Here is an 18,546-nt window from a genome sequence, read left to right on the forward strand (position 1 = left end):
TCTCTCTCTCTCACACACACACACACACACACAAGCTATTCAGTCAGCTGGTTAGGTAACATCCAAAGCATTCGGGTTTTCCTACTTAGCAAACTAAACTGATTCCTTTGAGATATTTTAAAAGAAAGGACTCATCCGTTCCTCTGAGCCTTTGCCCATAATGCACAGAACATCCTCACAGGAGGCAGCATAGTAGAGTCAGACCTTGATTCAAATCCTAACTCTGTTGCATAATAGTGGGCTTGACTTTGCTCACTTGTAAACAGGGAAATTTTCCTACTTCATAAGGTGCTTGGAGAAGTTAAGGAATAATATATAATGTGCCTAGCATAAAGCTTTGTACAAAAAAGGCATTCAGTACATATTAATGCCTTTTTGCACAAGAGGTCAAAAGTCACTTGGGCTCTACCTAGAAACCCAGGTTTTTTAACCCAGGGCCTTATTCCTGAGATGGGTTTGCTTAGTATGTGTGTGTGCGTGTGTGTGTGTGTGTGTGTTAAATTTTATTTTTTTAATTTATGTCCAAATTAGTTAGCATATAGTGAAGCAATGATTTCAGGAGTAGATTCCTTAATGCCCCTTACCCATTTAGCCCCTCCCCCTCCCACAACCCCTCCAGTAACCCTCAGTTTGTTCTCCATATTTAAGAGTCTCTTATGTTTTGTCCCCCTCCCTGTTTTTATATTATTTTTGCTTCCATTCCCTTGTGTTCATCTGTTCTGTGTCTTAAAGTCCTATGAGTGAAGTCATATATTTGTCTTTCTCTGACTAACTTTGCTTAGCATAATACCCTCTAGTTCCATCCACGTAGTTGTAAATAGCAAGATTTCATTTTTTTTTGATTGCGGAGTAATACTCCATTGTGTGTGTGTGTGTGTGTGTGTGTGTGTGTGTGTACACAACATCTTCCTTATCCATTCATCCATCGATGGACATTGGGGCTCTTTCCATACTTTGGCTATTGTTGATAGTGCTGCTATAAACATGGGGGTGCATGTGTCCCTTCGAAACAGCACACCTATATCCCTTGGATAAATACCTAGTAGTACAATGCTGGGTCATAGGGTAGTTCTATTTTTACTTCTTTGAGAAACCTCCATACTGTTTTCCAGAGTGGCAGCACCAGCTTGCATTGCCACCAACAATGCAAAAGAGATCCTCTTTCTCCGCATCCTCGCCAACGTCTGTTGTTGCCTGAGTTGTTAATGCTGCTTAGTATATGTGTTAATTATTTCTCAAGACTAAATGATGATAGTAGGAGCAAAGGGGAAAAAAGGCCCCACCTCCTATAAATACTGAAGGATCCAGAAAGAAACACAGCAAACAACATCTTCCTTCCCCTGTGCACATCTCTCTCCTTCCTCGTGGTACGGGGCTACAGAGCTAAAGGAAAAGTTCCCTTGGTACTTGAGAGAGAAAGAAAAGTGATGCACTTTTAAGAAGAATTCTCAGTTCTCTCCATAGATACCAAACACAAAGGTCAATGGATCAGAGTTTGGCAGAGGTATCAGGCAGCAATGTAGGGAAAGGGAAATTTTCTTTCAATATGCACAGAATGGTTAGGGAAGGGCATTTGTCACTTTGGTTCTTCTCCTTCAATCTACTGAGCAGCAACAACAGTAAGTGATGACATCAGAAAGAAAAGCATCTACAGAACTAACAAATGCAAACACTTGACAGGTGAAAAAGCTTTATTGAAGCACACATACATTTCAGGGGGTAGAGAACAAAGGAGCAAGTTACAGCCCAGGATCCCAAATGATGCTTTCTGTTACAATATTAATCCACACCCACACCAAACCTTTTAAAAACACTCCTCTATTCAGTTCACATGTACAATAGAAACCACTGCAGCCACCCGTAGTCCAGTGGCCTTATAGAAGAGTCAGCTAGCAGACTCTACCAAAAGGGATTTCTTCTCCAGTATACACTCCTTTTACAAACAACTCTGTGTAGATACTGTTGCAAGAATAACAAGGTCAGTTTGGTACAGTGAGTTTCAGAAAATGAACCTTAGATCACCAGACCCTTCTTAGAAAGGTCTCAGCACACCACACCCATGTTACATCTAGGTCAAGTATAGGAAACAACAGAAAAAATAGAAAGTGAAACCACTTCACGAAGGAAGTCAGAATAACTGGGAGATTCTCTGAACATATTCTCTTAGAGCCTTAACCGTGCCCAGTCTGGAGAAACACTGGGCCAGTTTAGACAGTACTTGGCTATTCTGGCTGGTGTAATGGTATGTCCAGTTTAGACAGTACTTGGCTATTCTGGCTGGTGTAATGGTATGTCCATCATATTCTGTGTGGTACCACACTGCAGACACAAATGCTAAGAAAGATGTGGTATATGAGAGTGACGATATCTTGTCTTTTATTAGAGAAATGAGGAGCTGTCCAACAAGAGCTGTATCTGTATAAAATGCAAAGATCCAGCATGGGCTGGGAGACATTTCACTGTCAGTCCCTCTGGTCCTATGAGACCACTGAGAAGCCATTGTGGACATGTCCATGATTCAGTCAAAAGGCCACTATCTCATTAAAGTGTTTTTCTAAAGAAGCTCCATTATAAGGGTCCCCTAAAGGTCTAGGGAAGGTGTATGGAGCTTGAAGAAACAGGAATTTTCTTAGCATTTAAAAGAAAACAATTAGACTAAAGTAATATGGAAATTGCTTAAAAACAATAAGAGTTAAAAACCAAGTTACAGAAATATATCAAGGTAAAAATAGAGTTCAAAACATAAATTGGAAAGGAAAGGGCAGACCTACTCACCTCTCTCCCATCTTCTCCTGTCTTTAGTAACCCAACCCTGCTTCCCAGAGCCCTGGCCTCAGACCTATACAAATGCCAAAGGTAGACAGGGCTTCCTGGGGAAGTAGGAAAAGAATTGCAAGACAGGAGATAAAAACTTGTTTTAAAGGATTTTTAAGCTAATTAAACATCATAAAGATAAAAGAATGGACTCTGGAAATATACTAGATTATGCACAAATGAAAACATTTTAAACAGACCCTTATTCTTGAGCCTGCTTTAAAAAGAGGAACAAACGTTCATCACTCTAACATAATGAGATTTGTAGAAATATATGTTTATTACACACACATAACACACATGCACACACACACATACATACACTAAATATAAATCTTTGCTCTTGGTTTCTTCGCTTCCTCTGACTTGCCCTGGACAGGACAAGACCTGCATAGAAGGACAGGGGCTCATAAGCCCAGCTTCTGCTTGGCCATCGAGGAACGGAGCTGCAAAGTCCCTTCCGCCCAAGACCCTGGGTACTGTCGCATCTTCTGCCACAGGCTCACTTCTTCCCCAGTCGAGTCCATCCAGTCTACCACTTCCCCATTACTGATCCCTGAGGAGAAACACCAGAAGAAGCTGAACAGGGAATCCACTCCACAGCCCACCAGAAAAGAAGGGTTATACAGCAAGGGTAGCCATCCTGTAAAAGACAGTGTGCTACGAAGATAGGTTGCTGGGACAACAGTATGTAAACTGCTCCCTGTTGACCCCGAAAAGCTATTTCTGTGCTCTTGAGACTCTATCAGGAGACTTCAAGTTGATGAAATGGGACTCCAAACAGCACATGGTAGCTTCAGACCTCTTATTCTGGGGCCATTACAGAGCTCTAAGTGTCTGACACCTCATGCCAGAGCTACTGCCCTGCTGTTATTGCCAACTTAACTGAAAAATTAAAAAAAAAAAAAAAAAAAGGAAGCAGCAGCAGCTGAACACCTTTTTCTCTAGCTGTAGATTCCAGGACTAGAGTTCAGATTGTATGTGGCCTCATTCCTGTTCTTTTGTACACTCATTCTTTCAACAAACATGTATTGAGTGCCTACTGTATACCAGGTACTCTTCTGGGCTCTGGAGATACAGTGGTGAACAAAAAAAGTTCTGCCTTGCAGGCAGCTTATATTTGGACAGGGAAAGCAGGAAATATACAAGCAAGTCAAGATACTTCAGATAATGAGATATATGTCATGAAGTAAATAAACAGGATGATCTGTAGTGCCTAGATCAGGGCCTTGTTTAGATGGAGTGGTCTGAGGGCCTGTCCAAGGAGACATTTGGGTTAAGCTCTGAAAGATGGGAAGGAGCCTGACTGAGGTTAACTATAATTGCAAAGATTATGAAATTGGAATAAGCTTGGTATATTTGGAGAGCAGAAAGAATCATTGTGCTTGGAACATGGCTGAGCAAGCAAGAGAGTGATATAGGATGGATCATAAAGGAACAAAGGGTCCAGAATCTATAGGGGCCTGTCAGAATGGCAAGAACTTTGGACTGTCTTCTAAAGTACAGTAGTAAGCCACTGAAGGGTTTTAAACAGGAGACTGATATGACCCGGCTTACATTTGTAAAAACATCATTCTAGACACTTTGTGTTAAATGCTTTGTATGACTTATTAATATACAAGTAGTATTAAAAGCTGCAGGCATGCAGAGACTATAGAGAGGGGAAAGAGGATTCAAGACTAAGTCTTGAAAAGTACCAATATTTAGAATGGGTAGAGAATGGGAAACCCACAAAGAAAAGTGTAGTATCAGTAGAAGCTAAGTATTTTAAGAAAAGGGGAGTGATCAGGGTGCCTGGGTGGCTCAGTCAGCTAAGTGTCCAATTTTGACTTATGTCATGATCTCACAGTTATGGGTTTGAGCCCCGTGTCAAGCTCTGTGCTGACAGCTCAGAGCCTGAAGCCTGCTTTGGATTCTGTGTCTTCCTCTCTTCTACCCCTCCCCTGCTCACACTCTGTCTCTCTCTCCTTCAAAAATAGACATTAAAAAAATTAAAAACAAAAAAAGAAAACGGGAGTGATCGGCTATGTTAAATAGCATGAATATTCTTGTAAGATGAAAACAAAATTTTGTCATGAGCAATTGCTCAGTGAAGTGGTCAGACAGAAGCCAGATCACAGTGGATTGAGCACTAAAAGAGATGTGAGGAAGTAGAGACAATTTAAGAAATTAGAAGGGGGATGTGGGGTCAATAAAAGATTTATTTCTGTTTATTAATACTGGAAATACCAGAGGTTATCTGTGTTCACCTCCAGGAGGGAGGCAGAGAGAGTGCAAGTGATCAGACAGGAGAGAGAAGAGATTCCAGAAGTGAGGTTAGGAAGGTGAGGGTGTGATCCAGAACACTTGTAAAGAGCTTGGCCTTTGCTAGAAAGGACCCTTCTTTCATTATAACACAATGGAAGATGGAAATTATAAGTACAGATACAGGTAGGTTTTTAGACTTTTTTGGTGGTAGGATGATGGCATTCTTGGCCATCAGGGTCACATTTATCTGTACAGATAACAGTGCATGAGCTCAGCCTTCCCCTAGGTCTGCACATAGTAGGCATTCAGTAAATATTGTCCAAAGGTTAACTGAAAGGAAAGAAGACAACTCTTGTTATAGAGGAGCTTTGAAGGAAGGGGGCTGGGTATAGTAGGAGTGAAATATATAAGAGGCCTTTAAAATAGTCAGGATGGGAGAGAGGCTCTCACCAGTGCCAACACCCAGCCTGACCCCTCCCAGGAAGTCATTGCTGGCCATGGGCTCCCGGTCCCACACAGTCAGTTCCAGGCACATGTGTTGTAGATCTTCCAGCCTCACGCCATTGTAGACAAATGTATGGTTGTAGTGGGGATTCAGAGTCTTCTTCATCACAGGAGTTTTACGCTTACTGGCCTTGTTCCTCATGGGAAGGAGGTATCTGGCAGAGGATGGGGAGTAATCAACAACCTACTCAAACCTGGCAAGTAACTATCTATCTAAATTCCCCTTTCCCTAGCTAGCCCAGGCAGGTAAGTCAACATTCAGATCCGAGTACACACACTCCCTCCTTTGAATATGCTGAAGCAGAGTTCTCACTACCTCCACTAGATCATTCACCTGATTCAATTCCTTTAACCTGGAGAGAAAATTAACATAATGTTATAGTAAACTGTTATCTACACTCTACCAGACATGGGTGTTAGATATTGGATCCCATTTCTTTCTTTCTTTTTTATTTATTTATTTTTTACATTCTTTAATTTAAATTCAAGTTAGTTAACATACAGTGTAATATTGGCTTCAGGAGTAGAACCCAGTGATTCATCGCTTACATATAACACTCAGTGCTCATGATTCCATTTCTATTGGACGAGGTTCTCTTTAAATAAAATCAATAGTAATAACTATAGGCCTAGCCAAACATGATTTTCAAGAGACCTTAAAAGTCAGTGGGGTGATGTATAATTTGGGGAAAGCTGGCATTGTTGAAATATTGTGGAGAACAAAGTCCTGAGTTCCTAAATCTTAATAGTCAGGGGACACAGATTTTTATTCAGGATTAATTAAAAGCATAAGTGTATAAGAGAGGGAAAGTCCAGCCTATTTACCACCCTCCTCTTTGGAAATCCACACTATGTCACAGTCCAAACTGAGCTTAGACCAGTACAAAGGTGGCTGTGGAGGCTTCGCTGTTACCTATTTTCAGGAGCAAAGTTGGTTGCTGGAGGTGGTAGGATATACAAGGATAATATCCACAGAGAAAGGTTAAATTGGGTTCATCTCTTAGCTCTCTTGTCCTAGAACTGGTTAGTTTGATGCTGGTCCAGGGACTCACCCCTTGACAAAGCTGTCTGAAGTCCCTCCTGATTTGGCAGCCGTCAGGTTCTTGGCTTCTTTGATCCACACCTGGAGCTCTCCCCCTTCCCCACCTTTACCTGTAAGGGATGTCAGCCATAGCAAGTGAGCCCCTACACCTTCAGATTTGTCTTGATCTTTATCTATATAGCACCTTCCATCCCTTGCCCCTAAAGGCAGCAAGCTTCGTGACAACTGGACCACACCTGACTTGGAGTCTTAGGACCTAACACAGTGCCTGACAGTAACCAACAGGTGCTCAATTAATAAGGACAACAGCAACAAATACTTTTAGAAAACTGGCTATGTGCCAGATCCTACATTAAGCATTTAATTCTCAAAGCAACCGTATAAGATATGTACTATTATTCCTATTTTATAGATGAGAAAATGGGAGTTTAGAGAAATAAAGTTGCCTGAAATTTGTTGAAGAGTTTTTAAAAAGGGAACGCCTCTACCTGTGTTCTTGATCCCATGCCCACTTCATAGGACTCATCAGATGTCATCAATTTCAATCCCCACTTCCCATTTTTAATATCTTTCTCTACCAGTCCTATCCCCTCAGTCTAAATATACACTAATATCTCTTCTTCTTCTTCTTCTTCTTCTTCTTCTTCTTCTTCTTCTTCTTCTTCTTCTTCTTCTTTTAAAAATCCTTTTAAAAGAAAATCTCCCTTTACCCTTATTGCCTTCTCAAACTATCCTCCATGTTTCTCCTTTCTTTCACCAACAAGTATCCTGAAAGAAAGAGCCCACATTCACTACTTCTACTTCTTTGCTTCATTCACTCAGGCTAGTTTCTGGTGAAATCTGGCTTCTGCTTCCACTTATCCACTGAATACTCAACCTAACGCCAGTGCACCATGTCTTCTCAATCCTCTTTGGCCTGATATCCCAATACTATTGACGACGCCACTCTTTTCTTCTTCAATATCTTTCCTAATAACCCTCTACCCTCACTGGCTTTTCTTCCTCTCTTCATGCTTTAAAATGTTGTCCTTGCTTCTCTTCTCTAGTCATTCTGCACTCCCTTTTTGAGGATCTCTTTGATTCCCCAAGTCCTATAGATTAGACCTTGCTACAGGTATCTTTCTAAGAACTCTGGCTTCTCATTGCACAAATGGATCGAATTCAACTCCTTACCATTATGTTCAAAGCCCGTTTCAGTTAGGCACCAGCCTCATCAACAATTCCAGCCCCACTCCTGTAACTCCAGTGCCACTGATCTTGATCCCATGTCACTACCTCACTACTTACATACAGCCCTTTACCATGCCTTTTTAAAGGCATTTACCATGCCTTTTTAAAACCTTTGCTCCTGCTATCTCTTCTGGAACTGCCCTTCTACCCCACCCACTTCCTTTTCTTCCCGGTAAAATCTTAATTCCAGTTTCATCCTTACTTCTTCTTTGAAGCTCTCCCACATATAACCAAAGAGAATTCAGGACTCCCATTATCGGTGGTCTTTTCCTGTCTGTCTTTCTTGCTAAACTAAGCTCTTCAGGGGAAGACAAATATGTCTTATTCATCTACATATCCACAGTCACTAGCACAGTGCCTGGTGTGTTGATTCACTCTTCCTCAACCTTGACCTTCCTGTCTCTCATACTTCACTACCTCTTGCAACCACCCGTTCTCACCCCCGAAGTTTCTGTTCTATTCTGCCCTCTTAATAGCTTGCCACAGCTAGACCAAGTTCAAGTCAGTTTAATAGCCTAAAAAAATAAGTGCTAACCCTAAAATATTCCCTTCTGGCTGAAAACAATGCAGAAAAACCTTACTCAGTAAAGGAATCTTCCCCAGAAGATGATCCAGGGAGCCTCTCAATCTGGTCTCTCCAACAGTGCTAGCCACCAGCTGCACTATCTCACAGACACCCCATAGAAAACACTAAGGGCTAAATCCAGCACACACACCCCAAACTCACTCTTTTTCCGGTCACCTCCAACAGGGAGTTTGGAGGCGGGGATGTATTTCAGTGAAACCACCAACTCGCCTTTGTGTGATGGCAAGCCAGTCGGGGACTCAGCACTGATCTGAAACACAGGGAAACCCGACAGGTCAAGCTGGGCTTCTCAGGAGTTGTTGAGACCTCTCGCTAAGGAGATTCTAAAATTAGCCCTAAGAACAGCTTCATAATGTAAGAGAATCCAGCTTGTGAATACAATCCAGGGTCCCAAGGCCATGGCAGCCACAGGTTTCCAAGGCAGTTCCTTTAGAAGGAGCTGCAGAAGAACCAACAAAGTCTTCCACAATTCCCACTATTTTGCTAATTTGGGGATACAGTTACTAGATTCCAAATACCCTCAAAGGTCTTCCAGCAAAGTTGCCACACAAACTCACAGGGACTGACACCATGGTGAAGAGTCTTGCTATCAACATCGTTAGTAAGAGCCAAAAAGTGGGAACAACCCAAATGGCAATCGATATAGGAAAGGTTAAATGAGTGATTTTAATGCCATGTATGGCATATAGATTATGGCATGCAATCATCAAAAAGAATGCAGGGAATCCATACATGCTGACTCAGAAAGATAGCCAAGGTGTACTGTTAAGTCAGCAAAGTGAAATGCATAAAAAGTTTCCCACTTTTATTAAAATATATTCATGTCTGTACATGTGAATATGTATGTATATAAATAATGATTATTATCACTTGTATAATAGTTACTATGTGCCAAGCACTGTTAGAAGTACTTTAAGTATATCATTTTGTGTAATCCTCAAGACAGTCCCTATGAGATAGGTACTATTATCCCCATTTACAGGTTATGGAACACAGAGGTTAAGTAACTTGCCAAGGTCATACAGTTAGCAATTGGCACAGGCAGGATTCAAATTCAGACAGATTGGCTCCAGAGTCTATGCTTTTAATCACTATACTACACTGCATAGAAAAACCCAGAAGGATACATACAAACTTAACACTTGTTTATTCTACAGAGAGGAGTGGACTGGGGAAAGGAGAGAGGGCTTTCACTTTTTACTGTGTGTATATCTTCAGTGTCTTTTTAAAGAAAATGGTATGTATCACTCATATGATTTTCAAAGACAAAGCATAATTTTTTTCTAAAGAGAGCTTGCAAAGATTTGAGGGCTAGGCGGAGGGAGCTCCACTGCAAGGATTTAAATATGTCACAATTTATAATTTTATATTTATTTACATTACTTTTGATTAATGGCTATCTCTACCACTCAATGCCAGGAGGACAGGAATCACCCTATTTTTGCTCAGCCTAGTATGCCTGACACTTAGCAAAGTATCTGGCACACAGGAGATGCTCCAGAAATATTTACTGAATGAATGTAAGAGTGAGTGAGTGAATGAATGAATGAATGAATGACTGGAATGAGCAGCAAGTGGCCTATTATCTTTGGCTGCTGGTAGCAGAATTGCTTCCCTCTATTGGCTCTCTTGGCATGGTTCTTTTCTTTTTGCTTTGGTATCTAGAATGTGAGCTGGTGCAGACTAGATGTACCCTGTCATCTGTGTTCGCTGGGGGTCCTCAGCATGGAGTATACCAATGCCAGGAAACCATAATCCCCACTGGTTTGGAAAAATGTACCACATACCCAGAATGCACAGTTTAGTGTATGGGAGAGATGCAAAAGAATAGGGAAGTGGATGCCAGGAAGAGAAAACTGAATGGGAGCAAATGGATTGCTAGGAGACACACACACATGCACGCACGCACGTAAAGATAGATCAGAGACAATAAATGTAAAATGTTTTAAGTTAAAATAGTTATGTAATACTGGAGTAGTCTTTTTTGATGTTTTTAAATGTCTACAGAATTTATTAACTCCTAGATTGTGAACTTCAGTAGACTCTTAAAAACTAGAGTTCAGCCTTAGTTAGAAATTGGTGTATTTTTTCAGTGGCATATTTTAAGAGCAAATGACTCCATTTTAATGGAGTTTTTTTCTTTTGATGTAAGACACATTTATTGGCAGTGCTTCATAATGGTTTATGGTGATGTTTCCAATATAATTATATCAACTGTAGGCCCCTGAGAGAATGACTTGTGTGCCAAATGCTTAAGAAATTCTAAATTTCTAATGTGCTATAGTTTGGTCATAATTGTTTTACTGTTTTTATTAGTATTTAAAGGGGCAGATTTAACATTGTTAATATTTTCCATGGAGGGCAGTAGCTATCAAAATATTGCATGTATTTTTCCTCTGACTCAGCAATTCCACCACCAGAAATTTCTTCTATAGTTACATTCACATAAGAAGGCCAAAACATATTACAGCATAGTTTTAACAGCAGAGAAAGCAAACAATTTATTATACAGGCACATGAAAGAATACTATACAGCAATGAAAATGAGATAGATATGTAAGTGATGACATAGAAAGAGGCCCATGATAAATAATCAATTGTTAAACTAAAACACTCAAGACATGTACATGATGAGGTTCATATAAGCCTATTTGCATAAAAAGGAAAAAAAATATAAATCCTTACGTTTATATCCATGCTGCTTAATACCAAATCTCTATGAAGATATCCAAGTAGTTGATAACAGTGTTTATTTCTAGGTAATGAAATGTACTTTTCTTTTTATACACTTCTATGTTGTTTTCATTTTTAACCATGTGCACAGAAATCCTTTTATTCTTAATTTCTTAAGCAACATATGCAGACATGGTAAAAAGCTCAAACGTCATGGAAGGACATACAGAGAAAACTAAACTGCTCTCTCATCTCAGTCTCTCTTCCCAGAGGCAGCCACTACTACTAGCTTCTTGTCTATCTTTCCAAAGATAGTCTCTGTAACACATACTACTTTTAGCATTTAAAATGGTGGTGTAAAAAATTTTTACCAAGGAACTTTTCCATTGAACAGTTCGTATTATCAAGAAATCCTAACTCTGTTTTAGCTATCTTAACCAGAATGACAGTAACCTACTGAATGTCCATTATATGCCAGGCACTGTTATCGCCATTTTGTAGATGAGTAAACTAAGACTCACAGAAGTTAAGTGATTTACCTAAGTTATTTTATAAGAGAGGTGACTTACCCAGCTGGCAAATAACAGAACCAGGATTCAAATCCAGGTTTGCACTCAGATCCCAGGCACTACAATGCATACTGCTATATTCTTGCCTGAGATGCCATCTCCAAAGTAAAATTGTCCCTGGCTTTTGTGACAAAGAGCACAATAATTAGATCTCCATGAATTCCTTTACTTCCCACTGCTTTAGTAAAAAGATTAGCTTGGAAAAGGAGTATAGATTAGGATACACCCAAAAGGTTAGCTTGGAGAAAATATGCAAGTTAGTATGTTAGAATATGCCCAAACTCTGGAACATTATGAGGCAAAGCTTGGCACACACATGAAAGACTTTTCAAAGGAAAACTATGGCTTCATCCTTTGCCTGGCCTACAATTGCATCTGAAATTACTGTCAAACTCAGAAGCTCCAGCAGGGTGCGCTAGAACTCTACAGAAGATTTCATTCAAAGACGCTACCAATATGTACCAGCAGAGATCAATGTAGACAATGCTACCTCAGAGCCAACTGTGTAAGTTGTGAAAGCAGACTACCTTCCCATGTAAAGGCAAGCAATGATCCAGTTTCTTATCAAGTTTCCAGGAATCCATCTGGACCTCTGCCTCTCCAAGGAAAGTGTTTCTGCCAAAACGACCATGATGCCAAACTGAGAATTGCAAAGTCCTCTGAGCCAGGAGAGATTCTGGGATCTCATACTGTGAAAAAAAGAAGCCCAGGATGATTAGTTTGTGGTAATTCCTCAGAAAAGATTATTCAAAAATCTGAGCAACCATACCCAAAGTCCATAATCCTGAATACCAAATTACTTTAATCCCTAAGAATTCTGAATTTCCTTCATGAAAGCCTCCACTTACCCCATTTCACAAAAACCTACCCTATTCTATGGAAGGACCTGGAAAATTAATTTTTCCTTGACTGGATGAAAGAACAATGGAACATTCAAAAAGGATTGCCACAGAAACTCCTGATCCAAAATAACTTTTTAAAATATTTGTGGTCACATGAACCTCCGATTTCACAACAATCCAAGAAAGCCAGATCACCTTTGTTCTCTGGGAAGTTAGTATATGAACAGATGCCCATGGTGCATCTTCAGAAACAGACATGGCCACTGAAAGCCATGTCAACCAGCTGTGTAGCAGAGGAATTGCCACATAAGACATAAGACAGGGCAAGTTCTACTCCCAGGGTCTAGATACTTACTCTGAGGGTCTCATCATATAGCGGATTGATAGTGTCCCGCTTGATGCTGGTTTTTCTTTTTCCTTGGCGGGACTTGTCAGGCAGAAGATAAGTCTTTACATATCTAGAGACCAAAGAGAGAACAGAGTCATTTGTTGTCTTTTCTGAAGCCCATTCTTCACTTCTCTGCTTTCCATATACATATGCCATGATGAAATGAAAATGTCACATCAAGTCCTCTTAGACATGTCCTTCTTGTATTTTCCCAGTCCTGGTCCATCTCCCATATCTTTCCTAACCACTCTCAGTCACACCTCCCTGTCTGCCCAGGAAGTGATAACCTCAGTTCAAGAATGCCCACATAGATGCCAGGGTCTGAGCTCTCATCTCAGAGCATCGGTCAGGTTCCAGAAGCACTCACGGGTTAGAGCGCTTCTTGGCTTCATCAGCACAGGCCAGCTGGTGGCACTCCTTCACATGGATGACCAGAGTCTGTGTTTGCTGCTCATACTTGAGAGAAAAGGTGATCTTGCCGGTCACAAGGATGTTTCCAAAATCGCCAGCTTCACTATAGATACTCATCATGCTGCCAATTGTACTCTGAAGATAAAGCACCCACAAACATCTGGTAAAGGCATACTCCCCTCCCACATTGCTCACATCTTCCTTCAAAATAAAGCCACAGTCATGGAACAAAACAAAAGCTTCAGAAGCCCCTGCTATAAGCCAGTACTGCCAATAGGCTTGTACTCAGAGCATGAGACAGCCTAGTAGCACACTCATAATTATTGAGGTTAATAATCAGTTCTTGGCTCACCTATGTTCTGTCTCTCTTCTTCCCTGCTTTTTATAAATTTTATTTTTAGTTTTCACTTGTCCCAGAAGGTAGACAAGGAGTACAGGTAGGAGGAAACTATGGTTTTAATATGTTACATACACTAAAATGTTGGCTAGAGGGGGTCAGTTGCTCATTAAAACAAAGTGCCTCAATTATCTTTGGGTTTCTTTTATCCACCATATCCCTATCAAGACCTATAGAAAAAGTGATTCTTTAAGAATGGTGGAGGGCAGGAATCCCACCAGAGGTGAAAATACCTCTTCCTCTCAGGTAGTAGTCGTCTCTGTAAGCCTGCCATTCTATTCCTGTGTGTGAGTAGAAACAAACCCTAATCACTCTGGTTCCTGACTGTGTCCCCTAAACACAAATCTTTGTACTTCTGACAGAACTAGGCCCTAATTCTTTACTGTCCCTTTAACTTTATGATTTTGATTTGTATTGTTACTCCTTAATCATACCCTGATGCCAATTACCCTGCCAGGGTCCCCTCATGACAATGTTCTTTTTCTTTTAAATGTTGATTTATTTTGAGAGAGAGGAAGAGAGAGAATTCCAAGCAGGCTCTGAACTGTCAGCGCAGAGCCCAACATGGGGCTCAATCTCACAAAGCATGAAATCATGACTTGAGCCAAAATCAAGAGTTGGATGCTTAACCAACTGAGCCACCCAGGCACCCTGACAATACTTTTGAATGTGAGATTTGGAGTGGGCTCTGATGAAGAAATATTATCTTGCTCACTTCATGGCCTGTTACCTTTTTAGAGGAGAAGTTATGGTTTACTGTTCACAAAGCTGTGATAAAGAATGTCTCTAGTCCTAATTACCGAATTACCTAACTACTTCCAGGGCACAGGCTGAGGGAAATCACCTAGCTGTGCACTAAGCAACTATTATCTAAACTGAGGATATGAATAAACAAATGTATCTCACTTACCTGGAAAGAGTGACTAGGATGATTCCCAGGTCCTGACTCTGCTCTAGAGAGATACTTCCTTCATTCCTGGTACCCAAACATGTCTATAGCCACAGAACCAATAGAACTTACCATGGACGAACCACTTCGCATGCTGCTTCTGGCTAGCTTCTGGCGATGCAGCTTCACCAGATGGTCAATGTCTTCTTCTTCCTCTTCCTCTTCCTGGAGCAATAAATATAGATTCAGGGTTAATAAAATGAGAAAAAGTTCAAAGACTAATGAACTTCCTTTGGTGGGAGCCATAATTATTGCTAAACTCTGAGGTGTCATGTACACATGCATGCACATATCCTTATTTTGTGTCTCCCATTTCACGTTTCCAAACTATATTCCAACCATCTTTCTCAAATTTAAAGACAATAAGAATATCTTTTTCTCATTTGTCTGCCCAACCCAACCACCCCTTTACATTTGAATCAAAATAAGTATTTATTTGAACCCCAACTATATATCAAGCAATGTATTTGAAGATGAAAGAGACAATGAAGACAGTATTTTTCTTTAAGCAATTCAGCAACAAGATTTACTTTACAATAAAGATTCATGTTGCCCTTTCCTAAAGAATTAGGTCGATTAAGAGTATCAAGTACTAAGGTCAACTCTAGATTTATAAAATTTCATAGAGTGGACAAGTGAAATACAAGGGTACTTACCATATCTACACTGAGGCCTGGGACAGATTTGCTTCTGTCTCCCAAGGAACCACTTTCATGTCCCACATCTTCCGGGTGAAGATCAATAACAGATTTAGTGTATTCTGAGTGGAAGAGCAAAAACCCAAATCAAAAGAAACGTACTCTTCTCCGTACCAAGAACCCATCCAGGGTATTGAGAACTTCAATCTCTAAGGCCATGAAGGGAAACCTACCTGAAGGCCTGAAGATTTTTCTGGTGTTCTTCTTAAATATCATTTCACCCTCATCAATTGATACTGCATTTTGACCCCCAGGCTGAGTTTCCTAGGAAGGAATGAGGGCCAGGAAATGGAAAAGGACTGCTGGGTAGGTGGAGGATGAATAAGGAAAAAATTGACTTAAGAATAAGGCTCAGACTCTGTTTCATATTCTGTGTCTCCTCCTCTCTCTGCCCCTCCCATGCTCATGCTCTGTCTTGGTCTCTCAATAATAAATAAATGTTAAAAAATTAAAAAAAAATAAGGCTCAGACTTTTGCTAAATTATGCAAAGTTAAAGGAAAGATTAATTTAATCTTAGGAATTTAATCCTAGGAAGTAGTACAAAACCTATTTTCTCACATGTTTCAACCAAACCTTAAATGCTCCCAAGTGAATCTGAACTAAAATTCATTTAACTGAATTCTTGATGTAAACTATTCCTGAGAAGGGAAAAAGAAAGAGAGAAGAGAGAGAGAGACCCCAACAGACCAATACCTAAAGCTTACCTTTTCTACTTGAGATGTGGGTGCAGACATCTTCTTCCATTCTGGAAAGAGTCCAGATTTATCCAGAGAGTCTCTCCTGGAGGTAGATACAGAAGTTATAACAAAATCACCTCCTCACCTTCCCCATCTATGGAAGCTCTATGGAAGGAGATCCACTGGCTTGGGGTGATTGTAGTAACCAAATCCAGAAGGTAAACTTCACATCTGATTTACCTTGAAGGAATGCAAACAATTAGATAAGCAACTTTGCACAAACAGAAGCACTCACTCCCCCCCTCCTAAGGGACATCAGGGACAGTTGCTACTGGTCCAGGAAGACTCCTCCAAGATGCAGCAGCCTGTGGAAGTTAGCATGCTCCAGAAGGCTGTGCTCAAAGCCAACAGTAAATGTACTACTGACAAACTTGTGGCAAGGTCAGAGAAAATACTTCGTTTGACTTGCTGAGGACAGAAGTCAGGAACACTGAAGGCACAGGACCCATGCATCCTGAGCTGGACAACAAAATGGAGACTTCAGTTGAGCAGAAGTGCAGAGACTCGCAGGGGTTTCACCTTGACATGCTATCCGAGTCAGCAGTGTAGCTATCCAGACTCTCATTCTCAGTCTCCAGTGCACTCTTTCCACTTTTCAGCTTGGGCACTTCAAATGGCACGCTAGAATAAAAACCAAGAGCCAATGTGTAAAGAAAGTGGGCTCTCCTGCTGGGAGTCAAGCTTCCTTCCAACCCATTCACAGTGGTAGCCTAAGCGATCTTCCTAAGATAAATATCTGAGTATATACTTTTAAAACTTTTCGGCAATTCCTCATTGCTGTTGGAATTGAGTTAAAACTCCTCAGCAGGGCAAGAAAATCCTTATGATTTTGACCCCTGCTGACCTCTCCAGACTCATCTTTCACCCTCAACCTCTCCTTATACTTTACATTTCCAGAAGGATTAAGCTCTTTTGGTTCCTTGACCATGCGAAAGTTCTCCCTTTTACTCTTGTCTCTTCCTGGGATGTTCTTTGTATGATGAGCACTTTTCTCCACCTGGCTAAACCAACTCCTTCTTCAGGTCTCTCCTTGTATGTCAATTCCTCTAGGTCTCTCTGACTATGCCCCCACTCCAAGTCTAGATTAGTAACCTTCTTATATGCTCCTAAAGCACCCTGATTTCTTGGTAGCAGTCATCACATATGTAATTATTTATGTCTTTCTAATTATTTAATTTATTCAATAATTTAAACAAATGATTTATTTAATGTCTTTCTCCTCCATTAGACTAAGTTCTGTGAGATCAGTGACTACAAATCTTATTCACTGCCGTGTTCCCAATGCCTAGAAGAGAAATTACCGTACAGGGAGGCACTCATATATTGGTTGACCGAATGTTCTCAGTGGGGCTTAATGTATACACATAAATAACTAGTATGTTTCAAAGACAGTATTCAGAAGACCAGAATTCTTTCTCGGCTTAATGAATGGGCATTCAAAACAGCAGTTCTCATCTCTAAAGGGAAGAACACAATTCCTGGGACTCAAGGAATTTGTGAGAGCAGTTAAGAAAAGGGGAAAAATCATTCTTCCTCAAGAATCTCAACTAATTTCACTTGACTCCCAGGACATGACACTCTCTTGGTCCTCTGACCTTGTTGGGGTCTCTTTCTGAGGCTCCTTTGCTGGTCCTTCATCTCCTAAACCTCTAATTTTTGGATTATGTCCAGGCTTATTCCTTAGACTGCTTCTCTTCAATATCTAGAATTATCCCTAAATGATCTCATCTAGTCTCATGGCTTTAAATATCCTCTATAAACTAATAATTCCTAAATTTATCTCTCACTCAAATGCCAGGCTGGTATTTCCAATAGCCTACTTCACATCTCTGTTTGGATATCTCAAAGACAACAAGTACAAGATTAAGGCCCTAATCCTCCCCCAAATCTGCTATCCCCTCAATTTCATCAACTGACAACTTCCTCCTTTCATTCTCTGGTCAAGGATCTTAATTTTCCTTGACTCTCCTTACTCTCTCACAATACAAATACAATCTGTTAGCAGATACTCTTAGCTCTCTCTTCTTTTTTTAATGTTTATTTATTTATTTTGAGAGAAAGAGAGAATGAGCAGGGAAGGGGGAGAGAGAGAGGGAGACAGAGAATCCCACGCAGGCTCTGTATTGCTAGTGTGGAGCTTGACACAGGGCTCAAACTCATGAAACATGAGATCATGACCTGAGCCAAAATCAAGAGTTGAATGCTTAACTGACAGAGCCACCCAGGCACTCTTTGGCTCTATCTTCAATTGTATGTAGAATCTGACCAGTTCTCATCCCCCACTGCCACTACTTTTGGTCCAAACCACCATCATCTAGCTACTGGATGATCACAATAGTTTCCTGACTGAACTCCCTACTTCTACCCTTGTCCCTATACAATCTATCCTCAATACAGCAGTCAAAATGAGCTTTTAACATATAAGTCCAAATATAGAATTACCATATGACCCAGCAAT

At 40.5% G+C, this 18,546-nt stretch overlaps 1 protein-coding gene across 6 annotated transcripts in view; it reads right to left on the minus strand.

Annotated features, from left to right (window-relative positions):
* Positions 1-1,673: 1,673 nt before the first annotated feature.
* SYTL4 (synaptotagmin like 4) overlaps positions 1,674-18,546 on the minus strand; it is a 210,671-nt gene continuing 193,798 nt past the window's right edge. For all 6 annotated transcript variants that reach the window (XM_045051317.1, XM_045051316.1, XM_045051318.1 and 3 more), the window contains 12 exons: positions 16,608-16,709; positions 16,056-16,131; positions 15,524-15,614; positions 15,309-15,412; positions 14,725-14,817; positions 13,263-13,441; positions 12,863-12,965; positions 12,193-12,354; positions 8,565-8,673; positions 6,618-6,717; positions 5,512-5,720; positions 1,674-3,370 (listed from right to left, as the gene is read on the minus strand). In XM_045051317.1, coding sequence (XP_044907252.1) covers positions 3,222-3,370; positions 5,512-5,720; positions 6,618-6,717; positions 8,565-8,673; positions 12,193-12,354; positions 12,863-12,965; positions 13,263-13,441; positions 14,725-14,817; positions 15,309-15,412; positions 15,524-15,614; positions 16,056-16,131; positions 16,608-16,709 — 1,477 coding nt within the window. In that variant the 3' untranslated portion in view covers positions 1,674-3,221. The remainder of the gene's footprint in view (positions 3,371-5,511; positions 5,721-6,617; positions 6,718-8,564; positions 8,674-12,192; positions 12,355-12,862; positions 12,966-13,262; positions 13,442-14,724; positions 14,818-15,308; positions 15,413-15,523; positions 15,615-16,055; positions 16,132-16,607; positions 16,710-18,546) is intronic.

The sequence above is a fragment of the Felis catus genome, chromosome X (genome assembly GCF_018350175.1).
Source record: "Felis catus isolate Fca126 chromosome X, F.catus_Fca126_mat1.0, whole genome shotgun sequence".
NCBI lineage: Eukaryota > Metazoa > Chordata > Mammalia > Carnivora > Felidae > Felis > Felis catus.